General features: G+C 45.1%; 1 protein-coding gene across 9 annotated transcripts in view; it reads left to right on the top strand.

Moving 5' to 3' along the window:
- The window catches only part of BIN1 (bridging integrator 1), an 86,997-nt gene extending 75,891 nt beyond the window's left edge, over window positions 1–11,106 (top strand). For 5 of the 9 annotated variants that reach the window (XM_084524233.1, XM_084524230.1, XM_084524232.1 and 2 more), the window contains 4 exons: window positions 5,035–5,127; window positions 5,907–6,017; window positions 6,643–6,744; window positions 10,438–11,106. In XM_084524233.1, the coding sequence (XP_084380359.1) occupies window positions 5,035–5,127; window positions 5,907–6,017; window positions 6,643–6,744; window positions 10,438–10,545 (414 nt within the window). In that variant the 3' untranslated portion in view covers window positions 10,546–11,106. Of the gene's footprint in view, window positions 1–1,130; window positions 1,155–5,034; window positions 5,128–5,906; window positions 6,018–6,642; window positions 6,745–10,437 lie in introns of all 9 variants that reach the window. The other 4 variants (XM_084524228.1, XM_084524227.1, XM_084524226.1 and 1 more) reach the window with 1 other exon arrangement.
- Window positions 11,107–27,637: the final 16,531 nt, after the last annotated feature.

Here is a 27,637-nt window from a genome sequence, read left to right as displayed (position 1 = left end):
GTGAAGGGCACCCAAATTTGGCTGTTGTCTTTCACCCAGACATTCCACTTCATATGTATGAAATGGGTATTTTTTTCCCATGGTTTCCATTAAAATTTGTAATAACATAATTGGGATGTTTACAATATTTCTCCATTATCACAATGTCAAATAGACCTGTTTGAAACAAATTTTTGTAGCAATAAGATCTCTGTTAGGCATTTGAGTCTTCTAAATTAAGATACTACATTACAAAATGCTAGTTATTATTATAATTTAATACACCTCAATGTGCCAAACTGCTACTTTCTGGAACTTTGGGCAGATTAGCATTTCCTGACTGCATGCCTGACTGAACAAACTACATACCCAGAATAAGCTTATTTTTTCCTTTACTAGGATTTGTTGTTTTTTTTTTTTTTTTGTCTGAACCACCAGTTATAACTTTGATAATCAGGTATATTGATATTAGGTATTAGTATAAAATCGACTTTAAAAGGGTATTATTTGTTACCCTTCCAGCAAGCAACAAATATTACACTGAGTAGGATTTTCAAAACTGCTCAACAATAGATTATTTGGTGTTCCAATATATTTATTGTTAGTGTCAGAAGTCATTAAAGAGTCTGAAATTAATAATTGTAATGGTAACCACAGTATTAAAACCTAGCACAAACCACACAGTTTTCAAAGGAGTCAAATTTGTTTCCTATAGGGCAGACAGTATGGCAGAGAGGTTAAAATATTTCACTGCTGATCCAAAGACACCAACTGAAGTCTTGATCTGAAATCATTCTTAACTGTGTTGTCTGGGGAGATAAGGGTGCATATTTAGCTCTAATAGACTACAAACTCATGATTTTCTTTCTGGCTGTGTGGTCTGCCACTTATAATTGAATGTGGCTTGTCTGTTTCCTTTCATTCCAAAGGTAGGAATAACCCTCGCTCAAATGCCTTGGGACTTAATTTAGATATGCTGGGGGGAGGAGTGGATAAATTTAGGCATTAAAAAATATTTGTAAAACATGCAGAGGTAAGTGCTGTTGAATGCATATGCCTGCTTCAGACTGATCAGTGTCTATAATGTTTGTACTCACTAAAATAATCACGTATAAACATGTTTTGTTTTTGTTGCTCTTTGACATGCATAGTCTTTACCTTGGGATTTATGGGAGGTAAGAACTTCATATGGCTTTCATCTCTCATCATGTGTACTGTGCATGTGCCAGTGCCATCTCTTTGTGCATACCAGTTCCATTTCCCTCACTGCTTTTCTTCCATGCATCCCCCAAACCAAAGTTGCTCCGTGTAATGCTGAACCCACTTTTGCACCTTCTGTCAAGCCCTGGGAGCAGCCATGTTTGCAAATCAGGTCTGGCGCTGTAACTTAATGCCTCCACCACCAAACCACCCCAGTGCTAACTCACTCACCTTTCCCATGGCATGGTGCTGTGACCTTCTCCCCAGACTTAATCCCACTGTGGCATCATCCTCACCCTCCATCCCCCCAGTGTTTCCTAAACTCTGTGTGTCCTGTTGGTCTTGTGTGTGATGCATAAATGTCTTGGGTGCCCCTGGTCCTTACTACCTGTACCATTGGGTATACATACATGTTTGGGATTTTCTGCAGTGTTTGCTGTTCATTGACCATCACTGTCAGGCTGATGTGAAATAGCCCAGCCTGTGTCTAAGCAAAATGTTAAGAGCAGGCCCAAGACTTGCCTGTCACCTGCCACAGTCCCAGCTTTGGAGCTTGTTGGCAAGGGAGACTCTACACACGCTCTGCATCTTGAACCTAAGCTGGACACTCATTTGTGCCCTCTAGATATATCAGGCCTGGGAAGGTCTTAGAGTGCTGCAGTTTAGCCCATGTGGGGATATACCAAGCACAGCTGCTTTTGAGCGCCTCTGCACAAACAGCTAGCAGTGTGGACAGAAAACACTTGGTCTGGGCACTCAAGCCTGTGACTTGAGCTGGCTGTAACCCATGGTGTAGGTGTAAGCCACGTGTCCTTGGCTTGCACCACGGGATTGAGTCTTGCCAACCTTCCCCTTCTCAAAGGCCAGATCAGCATCTAGAGTCAGTGCATAGAAGGAAACAGCTTTACGCTTGCTGAGAGTCTGGCCCAAGGACTCACTGTGGCCAGTGCTTTCCTTCACACGAGCCTGAGTCGTGTTGAAAGATGTTGCCCTTGTGTGCTTTGTCAGCCATCAGTGTTTAACATCTGTCACTTCATTTTATGTGCATTGTCAGTCTGTCTTAAAAAGAAATAAAAGTCTGTGTTTTGGCAAGGAAAGATCTCATCATGCCTTTCAAGTGGACAGGCAGTGCGAGAGGTATGACTGTGTGTGACTGAACTGTGCTTACAGTCAAGTTTGGGGCCATTTCTCCCATTCTGGAAACCCGAAGGACAGTATAACTGGGGAATGGTACTAGACGAGATGCTCTCACCATTCCAGTTCTCACCTTGGCATCCCATACAGTGTTAAAGGACAGAGCTCCCCATAGCTGGGGAATCCTCCTTTTTGCTCCTCAAGCATTCTGAAGTGTTTTTGCTCTAATGTTGTTCCTAGCTGTTGATGAGAGATTTTGTTGCCTGGGTGCACAGCCCCATATGCTATGGGGTTAACAACTGCATAGAAACTTGGAGAATCTGCTTAGTTCTGCAGACCAGTTAAACTTGCGTCTGGTGTGTGTGATGCTGCTGTTGGCATAAATACAGCTTTCAAACCTGGCAACAGCAGTGAGCAATTGCCCCTCTTCTCCCTGTAGTATCTCACCATGACTGTAAATACTTTTATAGACTTTGGCACACCCACGGGTACATAAAATAGAAAAATAAGTAGCTGACATGGAAATGCCCTTTGAAACCCAGGGAATTAATTGAGGTTTAATTTCTCTGGTTATTAAATACTGTTCTTGCAAATCAGCTGCTTTGAGAAACCCATGGCTAAATGTGAACTCCTTTTCACTTGTCCATATTAAAAATCATGCTTGACCAGATAGAGTTGGGCTGGCATCTGTTCCAGTTTCACTGAATCCATATAGAAAGCAACCTGGGAGCAAATCTAATTAAACAGGAGGAGCCATGGTAGCATTTCATATGCATACGTTTACCTTTGTACTGCCAAAGCTGCTCTGGGAATCATCTGCAGGATGGGAACAGCTCTGCTATGTGTAATACCCTCTGGCAGTATAGGCCTGTGGGCGCAGTGATGGGGGGACATGAGGAAGGAGGTGACAGGAGAGGAAGGCATGTGCTAAATGGCACTGTTGGAACAGCTGAAGGCCACGTGATGGCCTTTTCTTAAATCGAGGTATTTATTTCTTGCTGATTTCTGTTGCTATTAGAAAACCACTTGGAGTCTTGTGTCAGTGTGTGGCTAGTAGCCAGACGGGTGTGGAGTTGAGGGTTACTGTGGCTGGTGCTTTACACAGTGTGTGTCCTCTGGCATGGCCAGGTTAACCCAGGAGGTGTTGGAGTTCCTGACTGGTGCTTTGCATCTGCTCAGGTGTAGGAGCAGAGCCATATCTTGGCTCGCTGTCAGCCCAGATATGATGGAAGAAAGATGTGGTGAAGGAAGAACGTGCTCATGCAAAGCATGGTTTAAAACCTGGTAGATCTGCGCATCGTCTTGTTGGGCAGTGTTCTCATCAGGGGAAGAGATGTGGTTGAGGGAGATGTTTGGGATCAGTCCACAGACCGTGTGTCTGGGCTTCAGTCACTGTGGGATGGCTTGGAACATCTGCGGAATCCAGGTTCAACCAAGTTATCGGGGTTCCCAGGGAAAGAGGTGGAAGTTGAGGGTTTCACTGCTCAGTTGAACCTGGACTTAAATGCTTCTGTAGGGCTGGCATGATGAGAATTACAACATGAAGAAATCAGGACAATGCCTCGTGCTGAATGTGGTTGTGTTTAGGGGCACACATGTTTACCAAATGTGTGAGGTGTGTAGGCATGCCAAAACTTGTTTATTCACGTGTTAAAAATGGAAGATGTCTGTGTAGCAATCTCTGTTGTGCTGTATAGAGTAGGAATCTTGCGGATTATACAAAGAGGTGCTTGTGATGCCTGATGTAGGGAACAAATATAGATTGCCCGTGAAGACATTCCCTTACTCAACCCCTGAGATTCTTGTCAGGAGTTAGCCCAGATGATGCCTGGCTGGCAGCATTAATGCTACTAGATCTAATTTAATTCCTGTGTTGCTGCAATTTCTGGGAGCGGGAAATGAACCTCTTTAATTTTGAATGAGAACAGAGCTAACCTGACTTTAGGTGAAAGAGACTAAAAGCTTGAAGCTTTGGAAGCGTGCTTCCAGGAGCAATCTCTGCCAGGCAGTGGTTTGTAGATGATGCTGAATGTTTCTCCCTGGTGGCGGTAGCTTTTGTGTGCTAGACTCTCCCCTCCCCTTCATGCAGACACTGTGCAGGATAGTCACAGCAAATTCTTACAAACAGAATCCAAGTTCATGACTCTTTGGGCCTTCTCAAAACCTAGTTGGATAAAAAAAGGTCACGTTCTTCAGTGGTTTGATTCAATGATAATGTTATAAGGATGCTGGGTCCAGATGAAGCTGCAGATCTGGACACGTCATTAGCACACACTTCTATTACTGGGAGCATGCAAAGGCTTAAATATTCCGTGATTGTTGATCCTTGGAAATAGTGTATGGCACGTAAGCAGAGTCATGTATTCACATACAAGTGGAAACCTAGATGTAGTACAGATACTGTGCATGTATGTGTGAGTAGGTCTGTAAGTTAGGCCCTGAAAAGGAGGAGGCGTACAGGTTTTGCAGGTTGCATTGATTTCTTCTGGAGCATCGCCTGCTGTGTGGCTGGAGGGAGGGAATGCAGGCTTTGCTGCGGTTCCACTAGGCTGCAGAGAACTGAGGAGACGTGGTGAGGACCTGAAGTTCCTCACACATTTGTCAGCAGATGGCAGCAGTCAACCGTGTAGAGCACTTGGACAGAGTGAGCTGTGCTTTCTGCACACACACACGTAGCTGTAATGAGTGTAACTCTCCACCTGGATGGCTTTTGTATTACAGCCCGCAGAAGCAGCCCATGCAGGAGCTGAAGCAGCTGGATCTGAAGCAGCAGCTGGAGCTGAAGCATCTAAAACCGAAGCTGATTCAGGATCGGTAAGCCTCAAGATAAAGCCCCTTTATGTCCCATCATGTCCTTTTGTTGTACAGCAGACATGTGGGACGTTGGGCTGACAAAAGACGTGTGTGATGGCTTGGGAAAACACATCCCTGCCACTGCAGCACCTACAGTGGTCTTACTCAGAGGCCAGAGGTAGCTGTTGTGTTTTCCCTGTGTAATACTTAGGGAGAAGCTCAGTGGGAAGATCCCCAAAAAAACCTGTCTCTTCACCCATGCCATGAAGCCAGCCCATGACCTGTGCTGTGTTAAGCTTGTGTTTTCTGCCTGGCTCCTTCTTGCCCACCCGTTACTTTTTCTTTTGTGGGCTCTGCCTATAACCCCTGACTAGCCAGGTTTCCTCTCTTCTTCTGACACTATCAGTGTTCTTAGGGGCTGGAGTAGGTCCCATCTCGTGGTTGCTTGGTTCCTATAGACTGTCACATGTGAGTTGTCAGTTCTCCATGGGCTTTACAAGGACTGCAGTAAATGGAAAATGGTAGCCAGCGTGGTCCCAGAAAAATGCTCTGAATCCTGCCTTAAGCACAGGAGGGCAGTGGTCACCTCTCCTGCCCTCTCACTGCTTCCTTTGCTGTCCTTTGGGTTGCTTTCATCACTGCCTAGTGTGCTGGGAAAATCCACTGAATCCTTGGATAGTGTTGGGAGACCCAAATAGGTTATGGTTTTGATGTGTATCCTCCAGGGTGGGTCTAGGAGCTGCCATTTGGGATTTTCCTTTCTCAGTGATGTTTTTCCTTTCCTGGCTGCTGCCTTTCAGACCTCTCTGCCTGCTGTTGTTGTGGAAACTTTCCCTGCTACTGTCAATGGCACCGTGGAAGGAGGAGCTTCCTCTGAAAGAGCTGACATGCCCCCAGGATTTCTGTTCAAGGTGAGTGCATGCTGGTGGGACACTGAGTCTCTGACAATTGTTCTTGTAACAAGTTAACTACTTTCACTCAGCATGACCATGGGCTATGTCACATTGAAGGGCCTTGGTAGCAAGACAGCACAGATGCATCATGTCCTGAACGTGAGATATGGCACTCTCCTTTTTTGTTTGCCTAACCTGCTACAGGAGTTCTTTTCTTCTGCTTAGTTACGTCCCTGTACTGCTTTTTCAGGGAAATCTGCTGAAAGCAGGAGGGTTGCAAAACTTTGAGGAACCATAGGAGGCTCATCAAATTCAGACAGGTTACAGGCAGCACTGTAGACTGTAGCAGTTGAAGCGGAGGGTTGTGGCTTGAAGTAGAAAGGTGTAATACAGATGTTGATAGGAGATAAGACGAGTACAAAAAAAAAACACATGACAAAATACAATCACTTGAAGATTTGAACTGATGCTCTTACCTATGTTTCCTCTCCCTGCTGAGGTGGGAGGCTATAATCACTAATACTCTTGAAGTCCAGCTGCAAAAATAATACAGGACACCATTTGAGTGAATACAGACTTTCTGTCATGTGAGTCTTCAGGGCTGTGTTAACAAGCATGTGGCTCTCCTCTCCTTTCTCTGCAGGTCCAGGCCATGCATGATTACACAGCCACTGACAGTGACGAGCTGCAGCTGAAGGCCGGAGATGTGGTGCTTGTGATTCCATTTGAGAACCCTGAGGAGCAGGTGAGCAGAGAAGACAGGGTGTGTGCCTGGGCTGGGGTGAGCCAAAGGGATTTCTGGAGCTGCTTCTTCCTCCACTAACAGCCTGCTGGCTGGGTGCAGAGCCATCAGTTTGTGGCTGGGAGCTGGCTGGAGAGCCGGTTGTCCTTGTCCTTGTCCTTGCTTCCCGCAACAGAGGAGGACTCTGCTTGTGAATTGAAAGTGGAGACCTTATTCTGCATATAGCATGTGAAGTAGCTGTGGCTTTCTGCCCTTAGAAGGGCATTTGAGTCAAGGCAATGGCTTTCTTGATCAGGAACCCTACAGAGCCCATACCTAGCTCCTAATCTTGATGAACATTTTCTGTGACTACTGCAGTGCAGACTGTGGCGTTGGCCCAGAGCTGACCACAGCCTGTGATGATGTTTTTCTCCCCTCTTAAGAAATGCTGAGGCTCTGAGAAAGAAGCTTGCTTAGGGTCGGTGTGCTACACTTCGGCATAGCAATGCCTATTTCTAAAAGATTGTGTTTGGTCAGGAGATGGCAGCAGAGCCAAAGATGTGAGCAGGATTCCCAGCTCCACGGAACACTTCCCCTGTCCATCTTCAACATGGATTTAACTGGCAGTGTTTTTCTTTAATCTCAGTTATTTCTGAAAGCCTTGAGTAAATCCTCCTCACTTGCTATGTTTGAGGGCTTCCAGCTGATAGAGACTGCTGCAGCTTTACTATTTTGCCTGAGAGAGGTGGTGATTGTGTAACATTCATTCTCAAGTCTCTGGGTTTTTGTTTGGAAAAGGAAGGGAATTCTCCAAATTGATTCAGAAGTCACCAGCTCTTTGATTTTGGCCAAGTCCAGACAAAATCTGGATTCCACAAGGGGTGTGAAGGGAAGGTGTCATGCACTGGCCACAGGACATGTGGATCCTCTGTGGCTCAGCTGTTGCCTTTGTGAACTATGGGGTCAGATCTTGCTGCTGCTTGTGAAATGGGAGCTGTAATATGCCAGCAGTTCCCGCAGAGCTGATGCTCTGGGCGGAAGGGTTGTATGGGGAAGAAGCAGTGATTCTTTCTGAAGACAACTCTTCACTGGGTGGGACTGCCCTGCATAAGCATTTGTGAGCATTTCCTTCTCAGAAAGCTTTCTGGACAGGAAATGAGGGGCAGCTCCCCTTCAGTGGTAGGAGATGGCGTTTGTGGAGTGGAGTTTTTCAATGCCCTATGTTTGCACTCTAGCTGGATGTGGGTGCAACAGCCATGAACTCGAGACTCTCCAAGCTGCAGAGGGTGAGCTCTGAGTGTTGCTAACATGATGCTGTAGCTGCACTGAAGCCCTCTAACCCTCCTACAGTGTACTGTGTGCTACAGCTCATTTCCCTAACCCTGACCAAACCCAGCCAGACAGCGTTGGCTGTTAACATGTGCATGAACTGTGCACGTGAGTGGAGGAAGCTTAGGATAATAGGCTGTGATCTGGGTCTCTGTCTTGCAGCTTAGGTGTCGGTGTTCATCAGGCAGGCTGGGATTTATTTCGTCTTGATAGAAGGAGTTAAAGGCAGCAGTGCTTCTAAGCTGGCACTTCAAGTGACGTTGTTCAAAACAGGCAGGGGTCAGTCTGGGTCCTGGTGCCTGATCCCTCCAGCTGAGGAGACCCTTGGTAGCAGGATGCCGTGGGAGTGATGCATGCTGTATGGCACAGATGCTACATGCAAATGGATGAGCTTTTGTGCTTGTTGTGCTGTTAGCTGGAAGATGCCTTCCAGGCACTTGCGCCCACCACCTGCCACCTAGTTGTTTGTCTTCCTGATATATGGCATGTCAGTCCTTCTGCAGCCCCTGCAACTGGCTGCTGCAGATGGGCTCCTGTCTCACGCCATTCCCATGCCATCCCCTGAATGTTCAACTCTGAGGCAGCAGCAAGGGCTGGCTGAGCCTCAGGCACCCAGTGCAGCCTGCATGGAGCAGGGAGCTCGGTACAGTGGCTGGTCTGAGCTGCTGCCATGTGAAATGCACAGAAAACAGGACGAGGGCAGAAGCTATAAAATGGCAGTGGAAAGCCATGCATGCCCCGTGGATCTTCCCTGGTGTGAGGGCTGCTTCACTCCTGCACCATGCAGGTATGTTTTTAAAGAATACGTTTCAAGGGAGGCAGTGCTTGTCCTTGGGTAAATTCACAGGTAACTCCTGCCAGTTCCACGAAAGAAGTGTAAGAACAACTGTTTGAGCTGCGCACATGCATGCCCTGTATCTCCACGGCTTAGAGCATCTGGTTTCCTGAGCGTTTCTGCCCTGGCAAGTTATGTAGCTAAATGGTGTTGATGTAACTCTAAATGAGTCTGGTGTATACTTCGCTCAGAGGAGCAGATGCAGAGCAAGCTGTTAAGCTTGGAGGCGGTGGTCCCCCATGCAGCTCCATTGCCTCGTGCTGCATTCCTGCCCCACAGGCTGCCCTCCTGCAAAAGGCAGACATGAATGGGCACTTGGAAGCTGCAGGGGTGGCACTGTGGAATCTGCAAGCTCCTAGGCATGCAGACAACAGGGCAGCCACACACCTGAGCTACAAACAGTGCAGCCTTCCTACCTTGAATATCTCGTTTCCCTCCTGAGTAGGAATCTTGGTGCTGGGCACACTGCAGAGAGCAGGGAGATTGTGGGAAGTCCTGGCTCTCCTCCTGAGCAAGTCCTACTGGGCAGGGCTCCCTTTGCCTCACTCAGTGAAAATTGATCCCTGCTTATGGATCTGGGGGATTAGCACCAGAACAAGGGTGAGCACTCCCAGGGAACAATTCGTCCTTTCCAAAGACCCATGCCCAAGATGGATGGGATGAATTGCCCTGTGGAGGTGCCCGTCTCTTTTCTGGTGATGGAGAATGCCACCACTGCCACCCAGCACAAGAAGGACACGGGAGTATTAGAACAGTTCCAGAGAAGGGCCACAAAGATGGTCAAGGGGCTGGAGCACCTCTCCTACGAAGACAGGCTGAGGGAGCTGGGGTTGTTCAGCCTGGAGAAGCAAAGGCTTCTAGGAGACCTTATAATGGCCTTCCAATACCTAAAGGGGGCCTACAGGAAAGCTGAGGAGGGACTCTCGGCCAGGGAGTGTAGTGATAAGACAAGGGGTGATGGTTTTAAACTAAAAAAGGGTAGATTTAGATTAGATATTGGAAAAAAATTCTTTACTCTGCAGTGGTGAGGCACTGGACCAGGTTGCCCAGAGAAGCAAGGTGTTCAAGGCCAGGCTGGATGGGGCTTTAAGCAACCTGGTTTGGTGGGAGGTGTCCCTGCCCATGGCAGGGGGGTGGAATTAGATGGTCTTTAAGGTCCCTTCCAGCCCAAACTATTCCATGATTCTATTTAGGTAGTAAAAAGTAGGGCAGGTGATTCCCATCCCATTGCCCCACAGAACTGGGGCACCCTGCTTTACTGGGTATAAATTATGACGTTTCTATTGCACTTGCTGATTGTTTACAACATTTCACTGCCTCCAGACACTGGGTCAGATGAGTTTTGGTATTGACTCTGGTGGGGAAGTGGCCTTCTCTCTTTTTAAAGAAAACAATATCATTCTTCTCCTTCTCCCCCATCCTCTACCTGGATCGTCTCCAAGCCAGCTATGAGCATGGCTTTGACGTGCCTTGACATCTCCTTGGCCTGCACTCTTTGAAAAATCCCCACTCTTGTTTATTCCTCAGTGCCTGATCTCTGTTTTTTCCTCTAGGACGAAGGATGGCTGATGGGTGTGAAGGAGTCTGACTGGATCCAGCATAAGGAACTGGACCAATGCCGAGGGGTTTTCCCTGAGAATTTCACAGAGCGGGTGCAGTGAAAGCCCAAGCCCACCGGACACATTTCTGCTGGAAGAAAAAGCAAATTTTCTGGTAGAGAATTGAAAAAGAGCAGCAAAATGAAAAGAAGAGAATTTTAACGGAACAGAAGCCTGAAAAAATTGTCAACTTAAAGGGTGTGTGCTTTTCAAAGGGCAAGGTTTCAGAAGTAAATCACAATTCAAAGCATTATCAATATATATGAATACTACTACTACTAAGGCAAATCAATTACCTTCTTCCCCCTTTGGTTTAACAGCATTAGGATTCAGAGGACTGACACAGAAGCAGCTCAGTGTGGTTCTGTAAATACTGCATTGACTGAATTGGTGAGATGTCAGTCTGATCCCTGGAAAGCAGCATTTGTCTAAAAAGAGAGTAGAAGCTGCATTTGCTCTTGGGTGGGTTCATCTGTTTTGTCTTGAAGGTGGCTTGCATGGCAACCATAAAAATTCAGCCTTCCCCACGTGTTCAACCTACAGTAGGCCAAACTTTCTGTTAATGCTGTTGAAAAAAAAATATTTAGTGTATAGTGTTCACCAATACAATGTATGTGTGTGTGCGTGTGCATTTATTTTATTCCTTTAAAACAGTGTTACACAAACTGATTTTATACAAGTAAAGACAGAAGAAACTACACAGTAAGGGTATGGAGGTGAAATGTGTGAAGCTGTGCTCAGTCCAAAGTTCTTTCAAATGCAAGCACCTACGTTCTCACGGTAGTGTATTGGCCTGGAAAAAGCTAAGGAAAATGAAAAAAATAAATAAACAAGACAAAATGAGCAGATGGCATTTTAGATGGCTCTGAAATTTAGGAAAGGGAATCTCCTGCCTCCCAAACCCTGTAGGCAGTTTCAGAAAAGCTTAGATTCACATAGATGGAAGATAGCTATCAAATCTGTCTGGTTAGAAAATGTGCTTTTAAAGAAAGACAAGGGAAGAAAACTTTTCTTCTGAAAGAATGTCTAAGAAAAAACACTGAGAAAAAAACAATTTGCTGTCTGTGTTTTTAATTGGCTTTTTTTTTTTTTTTTTTTGTGGAATAATATTTCTTATTTTCCTTTAAAGACTTCTGTAAGTGAAATACTGTTAGATCAGCTTTCTCCAGTGCTGTGCTGGTGATCAAGTTAACCTCTAAGAAAACTGGACTCTTAAAGTACTCGTTTAAAACCGCTGCATGACTTCTCGATGTTTTAATGCATTAGAAGAGGAAGGAAGAACATCAAAGTGTCAGTGTCAAGAAGATACCGCGCAGTCTAATACTGATGCTGAGACCTTTCCTAGACCTTTCCTTTGCTCCTGTTTGTTTTGTTTTGTTGTTGTTGGTGTTTTTTTTTTTTTTTTTTTTTTTAAGTTTAAACAAGCAGATGACAAAGCTGTTTCAAAGCGCGTATTACAGTTGTTAAAATAAGCCGGTCTGACCCTCCAAGACTCTGTGAAGTCCCGCAAAGGTACTTTAAACTTTACTTGAATACTGATGCAGCTGGCAAGCAGGTCAGGCTATTATTATTTTTTTAATGGCTTCCCACCCTTTACCCCATGATCTTTTTTTGCCTTGAAGGGATTTTTAACAGTGAGGTTACCTCCTGCTGTAAAGGGACAGGATCACTCTCGGAAATAATCTTCCTATATCTGTTAGGAGCTGGCTTTCATCAAAGAAGCGTGGAATGCTGACACACACTACTAAAAATCCCACCTTTTCTGATCTGCTTTGATTACTTGTATGACAACAGAAAAAAAAACAAAAAAACATAGTAGGGCAAATGTGGATTTTTTTATTTTTATTTTTTAATTTTAGTTGAGAGGGAAGGATCAGATTTTGATCAAAAGTATATTTTTGTAAATGCAGAAAGTGCTGGAGTTCCTCCAGCTTTCATCTTGGAAGAAGACCTGTGCTAGGTATTTACAGCAATGTAACAAGTGTCAAAATCTGTCCTGTATACCCCTTCCTCCCCCCACTTTTTTTTTTTTTTAATAAACTTGCAGGAATTTGTATTGTACATCACTGTTAAAAACCCCAATAGTATTTAGGAGTAATTGCTCACAGTACAGAAGGACTGGACTCCGCACATTATAGTATGGTGAGCCATTGCTTTAGAATACTGCCCTGTTAGATTGCTTTTTTTTTTTTTTCACCAGGGTTGTCTTTATTATTACTTTTTCTTTCCAAAATATCTATTTTTATGCGTTTGTGACTCCCATTACTCCTTTTAAAGAATATTCATAGAAAAATATGCATTTAAATATACATAGAAATATATATATATTAAAAAGCGGGTTGAATCCAATTAACATAATGCTGTCAGCTTAAAATGTTTATTTTTATGCAAAACCTGTGGATTATTGTTTTTTAAAAAAAAGACAAGATTCTAAGTACCAGAGCTGTGATTTTTTTGTCTTGCAAGTAATTGTTCTAGAACATTTAGAAAGCTGTGCTGATACCTAATTTATTGTTTGTTGTTGTTTTTTTCGTTGTTTTTTTTTTTTTTTTTTTTTTTTTTGCTATTGTTGATGATGTCTTCTGCTGTGTTTAAACCAGATGACTGTCCCAACAGAAATCCTTGTAAGGCCTTTTCATTTAATTGAGCTTGCAAAGCAACTATCCAGTACTGTATTATCCCTGCAGAAGTGGTAACGCTCTGCAAAAAAGGGATGTTGTTTTCAGGTCACATGGTTGATGCTCAAATATTGCTAGTGGGGTTGATGTTGCATCTTTCTTCATTTGCTTCCCCCTAACGCCAAAATCCCAGCCCCCAAAAGCCCTTGCTTAGAGCAGGTAGCTTGGGTAACCTAGATGTTGCATTGCTTGCAAATTGGTGGACATCACATCACAGATTCTAAAAATGCAGGATCGGGCCTGCACTGTGTAAATTGCCTTACGTGAGAGTAGGATGGCATGGCAGGAAGCTTGTAGATGGCAGTGTTCTTTGGAGCCAGGATGTCTCTTATCTCCTGGATTATGTTCAGCCCATAACAGGCACAACTCCTCTGATTTTCAGTATTTTTTCATCTACTAAATACCTCGATTCTGGTTGGTATTACCTGGTGAAATAAAATTCCCATTTTCTTTGGCTTAGGACTGATTCAAATAGGAATAGGGGCAGTAAACTCCAAGTAGGCTGTGCCCACTGTTTTTTCAGTTTGCAGGCTGAACTGAAAAACCTGGGGAAAAAAAGCTGTAAGGGTAACCTGAAGTTGTAAGGGTGACCTTGAGACAATTTTTTTTTTTCATTTTGTCAGTGAAATTAAAAAGGGAAAAATCAAAACATAAACCAATACTTTCAAACAAAAATGAAGCATTTCATTTTTAGGGTTGCTTTTTCACTTTTTTAAAACCATTATGACTTGGGCTATAAAAAGTTGCTTTGAAGCGCAAATGTGAAACCTGTTCTGCAAATGCTGAAAGAAAATGTTTTATCGTTAATAGTCTTTTTGCCTTTGCCTTTTTTTCTTAGTCTGATGAATAGTTTCAGTTAACCCCAAACTGCATTTTTTGGTGAATCCATTATCCATTGAAGAGAACCCAAAGAAGCCTGTTTTGCCCGGTTCTGCTCCACTGACAGGTACACTGGACGCATTTCAAGGATTACCTGGTATCTAAAACCAGCAAACCTGCTGTTTCCCCATATTCTACTGGATTGTTTTACTGGGTGAACAATAAAGGCATCTCTCAGCCCTTGCTATTGACTGGTTTTTAGCCTGACTTAGACATTCGTTATCAATCTCAGTTTGGTCATGGATTTATGGCTGTAGATATGACACTTCTCCTATTTGAGCCTAATCCCATTGTGCAGCAAGAATTATCATTTGCCCAAGTGATGAGAGAAATAAGGCATTGTTCTTTCTCCCTTTTTATCTTTGTCTTAGCAATGTCAGTAATAAATCTTTACTAGGTGGAGTCAGGGAAAGAGGTCCCAGGGTGAAGATGAATGTGCTGTTCCAGACTCCCTCCTGCTGTGTTTCTTTCCACGGGCAGTCCTCAGCTGTCTGCTTTTGCCACCTTTGCACTTCTTGGCTGTGGAGGTCATGAAGCAAAAGGGATTGTGCAGGCTTCATTCCAGGTGCGCAGAGTTAGTCCAGCTTTGTGATCTGTTTGCCACACTTTGTGGAACCACTGGCTCTGTGTTCGCCAGTTGTAGTAGCAGGACCCTGTCCTGTTGTGCTATCCAAAGACCATACCCAAGGCAAACAGCCCCAAATCAGAGGGGTCTTTTATAGCCTGGAGCAGGTTGTAAGAGCTTCATATTCTCCCTGGAATCAGGGTGTCAGCTCAGTTTAGTTTTTCATCAGCCTTTTGAAAGGAAAAGGCCCAAGGCATTTATCTTCCACTCCCTTAGCGTGGCTGTTGGCCCCACTCAGAGTATGACCTTGAGGTGCAGTTGCCAGAGATACTACAAAAGAGGTGAGAGCAAAAATCCCACAAATAGTGGGGTGCCTAAGGTCCTCTTGACTTCAGAAGTCTGTGTCTTTCAGACTGCTTCCCAACCTCTTCTGTGCTCTTTGAGGTTGACGTTAACATAGGGCACCCTCAACCAGCTTGAAGCTAGAAGATGCACAAACTTCAGCAAATCCTGCGTAGTGCAGCTTGATAATGCTGATAGCAGGAAAACAAGCAAAAGCTTTTCTTCTCTGGGCTGCCAAAGGAAGCTGTTTCATGCCACATAGGTACCATCACAGCTAGTGCTGTTGCAGGCACCTCTGCTTGCATGCTCTTGGACATTTCTGAGTAGCAAACTGCTGACAGAGAAGGGTGCTGGGCTGTGTCACCAGCCCGTGTAAGCTGGCACAGGTGCTGGCACATGGAGGCTGAGAATTAGAAGGCCACTTCAGAAATTGTATTTATGAAACTAAGTGGAGAAAAACTACAGCTGTTAAGACTGATCTGTATGAGTTTGTATTTTGATGTGTCTTCTGGCTATAATTCCTTCACTTGTTTTTTACAGTGTATTCTGCTGTTCCTGTCTCTAGTCTGCATTTCACCTAGATGCTCCCTACATGAAACCTGCCAGATGCAGGTCTGGGCTTATTGCTTCTCTTTAACTGAATCAAATTGCAACGACTTTGGCAATGTGCTGGCAATCTCTTTTCCTTCTGTTAATTCAGTGTCTGGGTTTAACCACCATGATGTGAGAAATGTTTGGATTTTGGGTGTTGTTGTTTTTTTTTTTTTTTTATTATTATTTTAATTATTTTAATTCTTGTTTTGTTTAAACAACGCTGAACAACTCCCATTGTATTCAGAGCTGTGATGCCCAGTTCCAGTGACAAGTACTAGATGGATTTGTCCCATTCTGTTTCTTGGCAATGTTCAGAAATACAATTTGTGTCATCCTAAGTCCTGTGTCAGTTTCTCTCTCTCTATTTTCCCCACCTGAAAACCTCAGAACAATTCAGGACTTCTTTCTCCTGAAAGAGGTGAGTAACCTCAAAGAGCTGGGTTTGGCCACGTGCTATTGATGCTGGGAGTTTGTACAAACACGTGGGGTGGAAAGGGTGCTGCTGGTCCTCCCCTGAAGGAGTTCAACAGCAGAAGAAACTGCTCCAGCAGCAATCTGTTTGTTGGAAGGAGCAGGCACCAAGTGAGTTCAACTTAGGGAAGAAGAGGAGATATTTGCTTTTTAACAGCTACTAACCCCGCTGTGGTGTGATTTTCATCCTCTAAGGCAAGTTTGTTGATGGGAATGTGACGCCAAGTGGGTGTCCTACCTCATATGGCCAAGCGTGTCCCAGCTCGCTTCTGCCCATTGGCACTCTTGGGGTAGCTCTTAGTTTCCAGGCTTGCTCTAGGGCCTGCTTTTTATTGGGGAGATTTCTTGATGTGTAGAAAGGGAGTGATTCCGTCCTTCAACCAGAGTGATTTGGGATCCTCTGAGGGAAAGGATTAGAGAGGGATTTACTCTTAGAGCTGACTGTTTTGGGGCCATTCTCTCAGATACCTCGTTCCAGACAGGCTCAGTGCAGCAGCATGCAGGGCACGGCGTGTAAACAGCCAGCGCTGGCCAAAGGTTGGAATATGATCTGATGCACACCGGTGCCAATTAGCGCTTTGATGAATGGACTGCCAGGCTCTGCTTTAGCATGCAGGCACACAAGCCTCAGAGCCAGCATGGGGAGCAGGCCAGACGGTGTTTGTGTGGTTCCTTCGTTTCCAGACAGCACGGAGGGTTTTACTGCCTTTAGCCTCTCACCTCTGCGGCACTCAGATGGACCCGAATTGAACCCTGCAGCAGGCACAAGGGAAGAGGCAGGCTGTGCACCTGAAACTGCTGCTGCAGCTGGTGGCTGCGTGCAGGCTGCAGCTGTGTGAGCCCTGGCAGCGTGCTGGGGCAGGAACTTGCTTGTGAGCCCCCGGTCAGCCCCGAGAGCCCTCACCACACTGCAGGAGAGCTGGGATTCACCCCAGGGGCCTCTACAGATGGAGGATGCAGGAGGTGAGGCTGGGTGCCTGGGTGCTGCCAGGCCTGGGTGGTAATGCGTGGAAAAGGGTCGGGGTGCCAGTTCCCAACTCGCAGCATGCAGCTGCTCCATGGTGTCCCCATGTGAAGGGAGGAGAAGTTGCCACCAGGGCCATCCTTCAGCCTTATGATGCCCCACACTGATCAGGAGGACCCCATGGCAGGGAGTTTGAGCCCAGGTGCTCTGGAGAGGAACTGGGAGCCCCTCTCTGACCCAAGGGGGAGATGTGAGTTTGGGGCGGCTCTCCACAAAGTCTCCTCTTTGCTGGCTGGGTGCAGCGGTGCCCTTCGCAGAGCAGGACTGCTGCTTCAGCAGGTGGGGGACCCTCTGCTGCCCGCCCCAATCCACAGAGCCATTAATAATGGTGCAGGAGCAGGAATTCAGCAAGTGCCCGTGATTAATTAGCTCATCACGGGCAGCTAATGGCCGGCCTGCTCCCCTTGGCCCTGTGGTGCAGGTAATGGAGTTGGCATCGCTCATCGCTGGGCTGGGAGGCAGCCAGCTGCCGGGAGCAGTGGGGAGGATCTGCAAGCTGTTTCAGTGTGTGGCTGAGAGGCATTTTGTGATTTTTTTTTTTTTTTTTTTCTAAATCCAGGGGGATAGATCTGTTGGGGGTTGCTAGTTATTTAAGCCAGGTACCCAACTCTCTCCACTGTTTGCTTTTGGAAATTCCCATCTGTGTTGCTTGACTACAGGTGCATTTAAGCTGGAGGTCTGATGTTTGAGCAGGGGAGAGGAAGGTGGTCAGCATGAAGGCCCCCAGCAGATGGTAAACAACATGGTGCCGTGGTAAACAGCGAAAAACTGAAGGTCACAACCACAGGGGCACAGAAATCAGAGTCGGAGATGATTTTTTTTCCGAGCCTAAGCTACTGCAAAGCAGGTGCCAGGCAGCTGGGTGGTAAAGCCATGCAGTAACGAGGACGTGTGAGCGAGACTGGTTTTGGAAATCCAAGCGAGGTGAATCAATCCCTTCCACAGGTGACCCTTTCAGGCAGGGGCTGAGCTCCACCAAGTAGAGATGATCTCCTCCCAGCTGCATGCAGTGTGGTGGTGGAAAGAAGAGCTCTAGCAGGAGTGCAAGGTATTAAACTGCCCACGCTCACATCGTTTGCTCCATGTGATGCAGTCTGAGGTGTGAAATAAATGTGATGGGACCAGTGCTGTCTGTGTGCCAGTGAGAGGAGCAGTGCAAGCCTATTGCCTTGCATCCATCCTATGCTTGTCTTTTTTTTTCGTACCTCCAATTCAGAGATCTGTGTGAGCCTCTGAGATAAAAGAGGACTGTTTATTTGCTGGCCTACTGGTGTGACTCCCCCTCTCTTACGTCCACTGTTCAATTCTATTAGAGACTGCTTGAAATGTCCTGACCATTGATTTTTCAGAATACGGTGTGTTTGCCACTGAAGGTGATGCTGCGGTTACATATGCAGCAATCCTGCTGCACAAAGGCACTCACTAAATCTGAGTCCCCCACCTCAATACCAAATATCCTGGACACCTGATGAACACTGTAAGCATGCAAAATATCTGTGCCCTCTTAAAAAATCTGAGAAAATCTCATGCTGAAAGCATCCATGATGGGAGCAGGCAAAGCGTTTTATCCACTGGGCCACAGCTTCTCTCTCACCGGTCACATGAAGGATCACACTAACCAGAGATGCCTTCAGCCCTCTAAGAGCTTTCCCCACAAGCCACACCAGAGGCTGGCTTCGCCTCTTTGTGACAAGTGGTCACCTTCCAAAAGCCTCAGCAAGTTGCTCCTGGAGCCATCTTGTGAAGTGAGGAGAAGTGCTCATCTTCTGCCTCCCAAGCCCTCCTTCCTATGGGCAGGCATGTGGGGAAGGCTGCATATCCTGCCCACAGAGGTAGTGATGTGCCAGAGCAGAAGGACAGCTAGTTTTGTTTATTTTTTCTCTCCCTTATCTGGCAGCTTCCAGTATTGCTAGCTGTGTCTCAGGCTTTCTGCAAAGCAGATGCTGTTGCTCTTTCTCATGTGATACAGACATTGTCTTTTTGCAGGACTGTGAATCGTTCCTATCCAGTAATCTTATATGAAACACTATTCTGCATAGTAAAGAAAAATGCAACTGAAGTTGGCAATTAAATGTTTACTGTTAAGTACTTTATATATTATATATTACAGATCATTCCATCCATTGAACAAACCATTTAACTCCCTTTAACAGCATTATTGTCTATTATTAAGTTAATCAGCATTCACATCCTGTAACTCTGCATTTCTATCTAATTAGCCTTTCTTTCTTACTTCATATTTCTATTTAATTAAGCTCAGCGTCAGAGACAAATTCTCTGTATTCAGCACTTTGAGAGGAATTGACCCTTCCAGTATTTGGGGGAGGGGGGGTAATCTCCCTCCTCACAAATGCCCTTTGAAAACTTTTCTGCCCCATCACTAACCAGCCCCTCCTGCTATTAATGTGCTATCAAAATGATTTCATTAAAAGTTAACTTAACAGTTAGTCACTGTTTCCTACTATCAACACTTGCAGTTGGGTGAAATCTGGGCATCCAAAGCAAGAGGGAAAGCCCTGGCAGAGCTGGCAATTGACCTGGTGTCCCCTCAGGAGATGACCCCACACTGAACCAGTTTGTGTTATTGCTCAGAGCATTGCTGTGACAGAGGGTTTTGGTGCTTCTTTCCCCCCAACTAAGATAGGTTTGTTCACCAGAAAATAAGAAATACTGGAAACAAGTGAAAGGTTCACAGATTTAAAAATCTGGATCATGTCATCTCACTGGGAATTTCATTCAGGCATGCGTTGGGTAAGGAGTTAATTTTCTTTCTGGCTATAATGGAAGGGAGTTTGTGTTGTGAGGGGCTCAGACTCTGGATGTTGGGATATGGACCAGACACTGGGTGCAGCTCGCTCTGTCCCACCCAAACAGGGCCACAAAATGGATGCTGGTGTTTCCACTCTCTCTTGGCCTCTGCATGTGGGTTTCTGTCAGTGAGCATTGGTTGTATGCATAACTCTGTGGGCCCCATTTGACAAATCACAGTAGAGTTGCTTGGGCATCGATCTCTAACTGGTGTGCTAGTTATCTGAGGGGCACGCTGCCAGCTGGGGTGCCACTTATCTGACTGAAATGGAAGTGTGAGGAGGCCGCGATGCTGTGCACCAAGCTGTGTGAAGCTAGGCTGGGATTTTAGTGCTGCTGCGACACTGCAGATTCTCTCATGCCTGCTGATAGTATTTTGGCACACGTGTGTGCTCTGCTCTCTTAGTCCCCAAGCCCTGGAGTCTGTTGCAGGGGGCTGCCAATTGTGATCTCTCCCCTACAGATGTTTGTGGGGGATACCCAAGGCGCCCAGTGTGTCAGTGTCCCTGGAAAGCAGATTAAGGAGCAGCAGGGAACACCTCGCTTGTCACCACTTAGCATCCAGGCTGCAATGGCTTTGAGGAATTGTCTGGGTCCTACCAGAGTCCCTGAGTGCTCTTTTTGCTAGTACTGAGTCCAGAACAATCAGCAAATTGAGTTCTTTTTATTAACTTTAAAAGAAGACATTAGACTCAGCCAGGAGAATAAAACCAATTTATGAGGCAATTAGCTCTGCAAAAACATTTCAGTCTCCCCAGAGCAGCCATCTGAGGAGCATCTTATTCCATCTGCACAGCCTCTTCTGGCCTTAGGTTTACAGCACATTTCATTTATCATAAATAATAATAATGCATAAACAAATGGCTTCCTGATGCCTGTGTGGGACAGCCGAAAAGTCTTCTCCGTCTGAAACTAGACTGAGTTGTTGGCTTCCTCTCTTCAGGTATGACTCCTGTGCTGTTACTTGATCGTATTCACATTGGTGCTGAAGCTTTTCACAAACATCATCTTCTGTGGGCTTTGCATGGGATCTGCATAAGGGCTCGTTGTAAGCCAAAGGACATAAATTATGTGAAGAGGCCTCAGGAGCAGACTCAGAGAGCTGTGTGTGTATTTTCCAAGTCCCTTTGCAGGAACTGCAACTTTCTCAATCCATAACAATTGTCTGTTAACGCTGGAAGTTTGGGGAAAAGCCAAAACTGGGGTCTTCCCCTGCCATTATTGTGTGGACTGGAAGAATTCTCGGTGATGAAGGTGTTGCAGGAGTAGATATCATTTGGATACAACAGAAAGCAGTTTTCTACTTGTGGGCTAGCCTGATCCTTCCATATTTGCCTTCTATGCAAACTGAGATGAAAAGTTAAAATTCAGTTTCAATGAACTGATACAACATATCATTCTGCCAAATACAAAACTTGTATTTTATTTATTTTCCTGTTTCATCTCTTCCATTTTATTATAAACGTCTGTTACCTGATTTTAATTACATGATGCTGTTGTGGAAGTGAAACTTCTACTGTCAAAATCCCAAACGCTATAGACCATAACATTGTTACTACAAAAATTCTCAGCAAAGTTGGTAAAGCTCTACAAAAATTTAAGATTCTGTTGAATCAACTTGTTTTGACATAAGGTGACGCAGCTGGAGGAGTGCTGAGCAGCTTTCCTTGGCTTGTGAGAGGAGCACTCCTCAGGAGAAGGCCTCTGGGCCTGCACCATTTTTACCTCCATCAGCAGGAGGGAACCCTGCAGGGCCTAGCAAGAGTACAGAAATCCAAAGGGAAAGAAAATGCAATTGTCTGCTCAATTAAATGTGATGATATTAAAATAGCCAGAAAAAGAAATGACCAAACCCTGAGGTTTTAATAAGGATTAGGATGCCCCAAAGACAAAGTTTCCTATGGAGACTTTTTGGGTGGCATAACTGAGGCTGCTTGTATCTCTGCTTTTCTTTGAGGCTTTTTTCTTAATTTCATGAAGGATATACCCAGGCCTGAAATGCAATACTACTTATGTTTACTAGGCTAAATAACACGAAAGGACAGGGAAAAAATAATGAAAGCCAGTGTTCAGAGCCACAAGCACAACCAGAACCAGGCAGGCCTTCTCAGCCTCCAGTGTCCACAGCTGCCTTTGGCCCTTGGATTAAGGAAGTGATCCAAACCAAATAGGATAATAGGATCTGTTTGATTCCAGCTGGTTTTGGGTTAAGCCCATAGTTGGTTTTAAATGCTGCACAAATTTGTTCATGATTTTATTATTAATAGCTGGAGCATGAAAATAAAGTGTATTATTTTTAATCCTCTGTTATTCTGATGTGCAGGAATTAGGAAGGATATGGAAATCTCCAGGTTACAGGGGTATGGTCAGAGCAGTGTTTTTCCTATAACAAAAGTTCATTTTTTTATGAAAGGTAGGAGCCAAAACCATAGGTGGCTTTACACCAAGATACATGAGGACTGCGAGTAGGTACAGAGTACCTGAAGAAATGTAAGATATGCTAAAGAAGAAAGGAATGGGCATTTGGTGGGAGGAAAATGTATGATTAACTTAATAATAAAATAAGCTGCTTGGAAGGGGACTGTGTGGTGGTCCAGCACATCCAAGCGACTTCCTGTGTAATTTCCAGTTGTACATTTCCCTCATACTCCACACTGCACATTAAGTGTGGGATTTACAGCTGTTCATAAATACTGTTAGCAGTAACTTGACCAGCCCAAGTCTATCAGTGGCTTTGAAGGGATTTTTCTCTTTTATTTTTTTTTAAATCCCCTCCTGCCCCACTTCTTTCTCCATTATTGAGTTAAAGGTCTGGGTAACATCTCCTTAGCGATATTTCTGCCTTTAAATTTTGATGATTCAGTGAGTCTTGCCAAAGCTTTTAAAAAGCTTTTAATTCTAAGCTTTGGGGGTTTTACACAGCCAGTTAAATCTGTAATGACTTTTCTTTATTCCTACTTGAACTTTCTGCTGTTTTGTTGCTCTTTAACTCCTGGAAGGCCTTATTTAGGACCAGTGAAAGCACTTGTACAAGCAGAGGAGTGGTTCTTCCCATAGCCCCCATTTTATTAATGTATGGGTGTGTAAATGATGCTGTCACTGAAGGAATAAAATGCATCCTAAACTATTAGCTATAGTGGGTGCATCATTCTGTACAGAGGCTGTAGTGATTGCAGTGCTTCCTCTCTGTGTATAGGTGATGCACCATACACAGACGGCATTGAGACATTCCTGCTTCTGTTCTCCATAAGTCTGTGAATGCTGCTATTTTATATCTAAGAAACTTTTACATGGTATACAGAGACATGGTGTGACCAGGGACTTGAATGTTTCAAAAACCCAGCAGAGCACTGCTGACCTTAAAGGATGTAGACTCAGTCTAATTTCTAAAACTGAGGAGCTATTTTTATGGTCAAGCCATACTGCTTGCTCAGCAGAAAGACCTTGAACTGTAGATGTCAAAATTATGCTCTCTGCGGCTAAAGGTGAGGGGATACATTTGCACGATGGTAGCAAAGAAAATTTTTTCAGCAGCCTTTCTCTGCAGGAAAGGCAGCCATGGTAAGTCTTTGAGACACCACTGCTTCTCACAGCATGCAGAGTCCCACAGCAATAGCAGTTCTAAAGCACCTCTGCTTTGCCTGCTTTCAGGTGTGAGACTGTCTCTAAGCAATTGCTCAAGTGGAAAAAAAAATGGAAGAAAAAAAAAAAAGCCAAAGAAAATAGGGGGAAAAAAGGGTGAATGAATCCACTGCATCATACTTGGAAACCACCGTCTGTTATCTGTGTTGTGACATGCATCAGCTTTCATAGGCTGCTTAGTCGTCTTCTGGCCAAATATTCCTGTACTGATGCACAAAAGCTGTCCCACTTTGATACTCACTCATGCAAATGTTAGCAGTGCTGTAGTGGAAGCAGCTGTCAGCTGGATAATTGCATGAAGGCTGCTGGTTTTTCATGCCGATTATGAAACAATTCAGACATCCTAGTGAGAGGCTGCAGTGTGGTGTTTGGATTGGATTTTCAAAGGTGCTTAGGTGCTGGAAGATTCAGATAAGTGCCTAAGGGGATTGACAATGCCTGAGAAGCCTCCATATCTAAATCTTACTGAAATCAATGGGCATTTTGGTATGCTGCTGAGATGCTTCTGGAAATCCCCATCTGTAAGAAGAACTGTTGGTAATATACCTGGTGTCATGGAGAGCTGGCAACTACAAAAATATTTCACGGTAAGGCAGAGTAAACAAAATAAATGTATAATTTGATGAGTGCCATGCCATTGAAAAGGGATTTAGATCAGATGCCTTTGAAGTCTTAGAGATCATCTACAAGCAAGGGTAGATGGATCAGGAAGGAAAGTTCAGCTGGAGCAATCTTGAGGAGAGCTGACTTTGGTCTTCACCATCCCCCAGACTGGCTGTGTGGTGACAGGAAATTAGAGAGGCCCAGTCCCTTGAGAGGGCCTGGTGCTGGCTGATGCTGGCTTAAAGCTCTCTGACCCGCAGTGCTATTTAGTCCCTAAACAGGTTTTGACTGCCACTGCGTCTGTTTTCTATCAAGAGCTAGTAACGCATCGGTCTCCTTTAGATGCTTGGATAAAATGTGGTTTTCTGTTATGGAAGATTTTACATCTGTCCCGTTCCTCATGTCTGCAGGGGAAAGCCCAACCCCTTGCCAGGACTCAGCTTGACTGGGCATGTACAAAACCTGCCCTCGGTGGCCACGTACCTCCATAATGGCCCCATGTGGCATTAAGTGTTTTTATCCAGGTGGATGTGGTGTTACTGGCCTCTTCTGCTGTGGGTGCCAGTTGCAGAGCGATGCTTTCTTGATGGCTGTCATTGTGCAGTAGCCAAGGGCCTCTGGTGGGATGAGATGGACTTCTTTTACTTTTCAGAAGTGATACTGTCCATATTTTCTCAGCTGAAAAACTGTCACGAGGCCCACTGTCACGCTAGGCTAATAGAAATCTCCTAGGGGTTCGTCTTCCTTTCAGGACAGGCTGGAAGAAATGTGCATCTCTAGTAAATGACATTGCAGAAAGGATAAAATGTCTTTTTGCATTACCAGAGACAGCATTATGTGACCTCACTTCTTATGATACGAGGTTACAGGGTAGGAGGCCGTCTTCAGCTGTCAGACACAGAGAATTAGCAGCATCCTCCTCTTCTGGCATTTTCAGACTTGATTCTTGCTTCCAACATTTAGATCTCGCTCTTCTCTTGCTACAACCACGGACATAGCTAAATTGAGAGCTGGGCTTTGACAAAGATGAGTCCTCACTTACAGTCAGTTCTTTTGCAGCTTGCGTAGGACTTAAAACCACTGCCTTCGGGGCTTTTGCTATGATCCTCGGGCTGCTGCCATGTCATGGCTGTCTTTCTTCAACCCAAGTGTCCCATGCAGCTTTCAGCTCTGCAGTGTCTCAGCCCAGCTCTGGGCTTGGGGGAAAAATACCACCAGGGTAGGAGGGATGCTGCAGAGCCCCAGTAAAAGGCACGGTCACCACATTCAGCCTCATTATATGGCTGGAAATCATATTTTAGGTGTCACTGGTCTATGTGCTGGGATGGAGGAAAGCTAACAGGCCTCATCTCAGCTGGGAAAATGAGCTCTGTAATTAGGATAAAGCCCTACAGCTGCCAGCTTTGTGTTTTTGCTCCTCCTTTCATACTACAAGGAAGGAAGTTGTGATGCCTGCACCTCAGAGGATAAAAGTTTTGCTATTTGAGGCTGGGTCAGCCCCAGGAGCGTGGCCTGGCCATCAGATGATGGAGGGCAGGGGATAATGATAGCTGGGCTGGTTTTACAGCAAAAGATAGAAGACAAAGCTACTTTTTTTCCAATGAAAAGGAGGGAGATGAGGAGCTGGGGAGAGTATGTTGCAGTCATTAATGCAGAGTTTAAAAGAACCAGCAGTGGCCTGTGTTTTAAAGTCCAGTTGGTAGCACTTAATAGCCTTGGCTTCCCGCAGAAGTCCCTTAGCCTGTTTGCAGTCGTTCCCGGCAGTGAGATTGGTAGATTTATATGATTTTACAGGGGTACAAAAGAGTTGCTTTGCAGCGCAGCACCGTTTCCTCTTAATGGACTCTGTGACAAAACAAATTTCAGTGGTGTAAAAGTGCCTGGGATGCTGGTCCAATGTAGTCCATTTGCAAAACCCTGTGGTGAGTGAAAGCCACAAGACTGGTTATAGCCATGCTGTGAAAGATAGCAAAGGCGCTGATCAAATCAGGCATGTATAAAAGGACAAATTTATGGCAGTGACCTGTGCATTTTAAAGAATATCATTCTTTTTGCTCCTGAATTCAGCCTAAATGTCCAGTGTGCTGGGTATTGCACAGGATACTGCAGATGGTATTTTTGTGGCTCCACAAACCATCCTTCAGGGAACCTGTATGTATTGCTGACCCCTTGTGCAAGGGTGTATTTCCTCCTTGCAAACAGCTCAGCCCCTGTGAGTAAGAATGTAAAATCATCCTTGGGATGTGGCCAGGTCCCCTGGAAGCAGTGTGGCTATATCGAGGCCTCCTGAAAGGGGGGAAGTTGCATAAGGCAGGTTGTGAGCAGCACAGGGTGCTTGAAGAGTGGCCCTGGAAGAAGGGTCTCAGCAAACCTGGTGTTTCTCCTGACTGAATGGCCATTGATTGTGTGTGGAGGTGGCTGCAGAGAAAACCCACTCATGCCCCTGGAAGATGCTTCCCTCAAGAACTTTATTCTGCTTCTTTCTTATTGAGCATGAGAAGTTCTTAGCAGGACCCTGTTCAAACTTCACCTTCATAAAAACTCCTGTATTCATTTCTGATAATGACTGGACTCTGGGAGCAGCCACAACAGAATTAATTATGAGTATTGCTTGAGTAGGAGGATAGTCTGTCCACACCTTGTTCAATTATGAGACAGAGATGTTCCCCTGGTCCCTGGGGTAGTTCCCCTTCATCCCAGCTGGAGTTAAGGCAATCTTATCTCTGCCAAATTTCCAATTCCTCTTCGCTTTCTGCCTGTGCAGGGCAACCAGGGAATCTGGACTGATGGACTGGTGTTACAGGTGACACCTGACAGCTCTATTTAGACAGCGCAGATATGGGTGCAATGTCTGGTTGACGTATGACTTGGATGTTAGGAATGACGTACATCTAATTCACCTTAGAAACTTATTTTAGAAAATGTCTACAGCTAAACCTAGCAGTCCAGTGCACAGGAGAGGGAAGGAAAGGAACCTGTATGTTAAAATACCTTTTGTCTGGTGGTAGATGTCTGATGTAGACCTGATGTTGTCCTCATTGACACAAGTGAGCCAGTTAGCACAGATAAAGCAAGGTGGGCTGGGTTAAGTGTGGTGCAAAATTGTACCATATCTGGACAGAAATTGTTTGACTTGTTCCATGAGCTTAAAGGAGATTTGAGGTTTCTCATGTTCAGATGACACCTCCATGCCCTCTTAAGTCCATGTATTCGCACACAACAGGAGAGCAGTCACACTACAAAGCAGAAGTTAGATTTGTCAGGTCCATCCAGTTCTAAATAGATTTAGACCTGTTCCCCTTCAGCTTTCTTGGGTATCAATGGAGAAAAGTGAACTCTAATCATCCAGTTTACATTCCTATTCGACCACATGATCTATTCAGCTGAAATATCACATAAGTCCACATGCATGAGCATTCAGTCATACACGTACCCAAAGAGGGAAGGAGATCAGCCACATCAGTATTAGATGCATGGTATTGGGATGACTTTGAATGAGTGGCATACATGCAGAGGGGCACACTCCCTGCTCAGGACTCTGAAACAACC

Source organism: Aythya ferina (genome assembly GCF_964211825.1).
Source record: "Aythya ferina genome assembly, chromosome: 6".
In the NCBI taxonomy this organism is placed as follows: Eukaryota; Metazoa; Chordata; class Aves; order Anseriformes; family Anatidae; genus Aythya; species Aythya ferina.
This window is presented reverse-complemented; position numbering and strand designations above follow the sequence as displayed.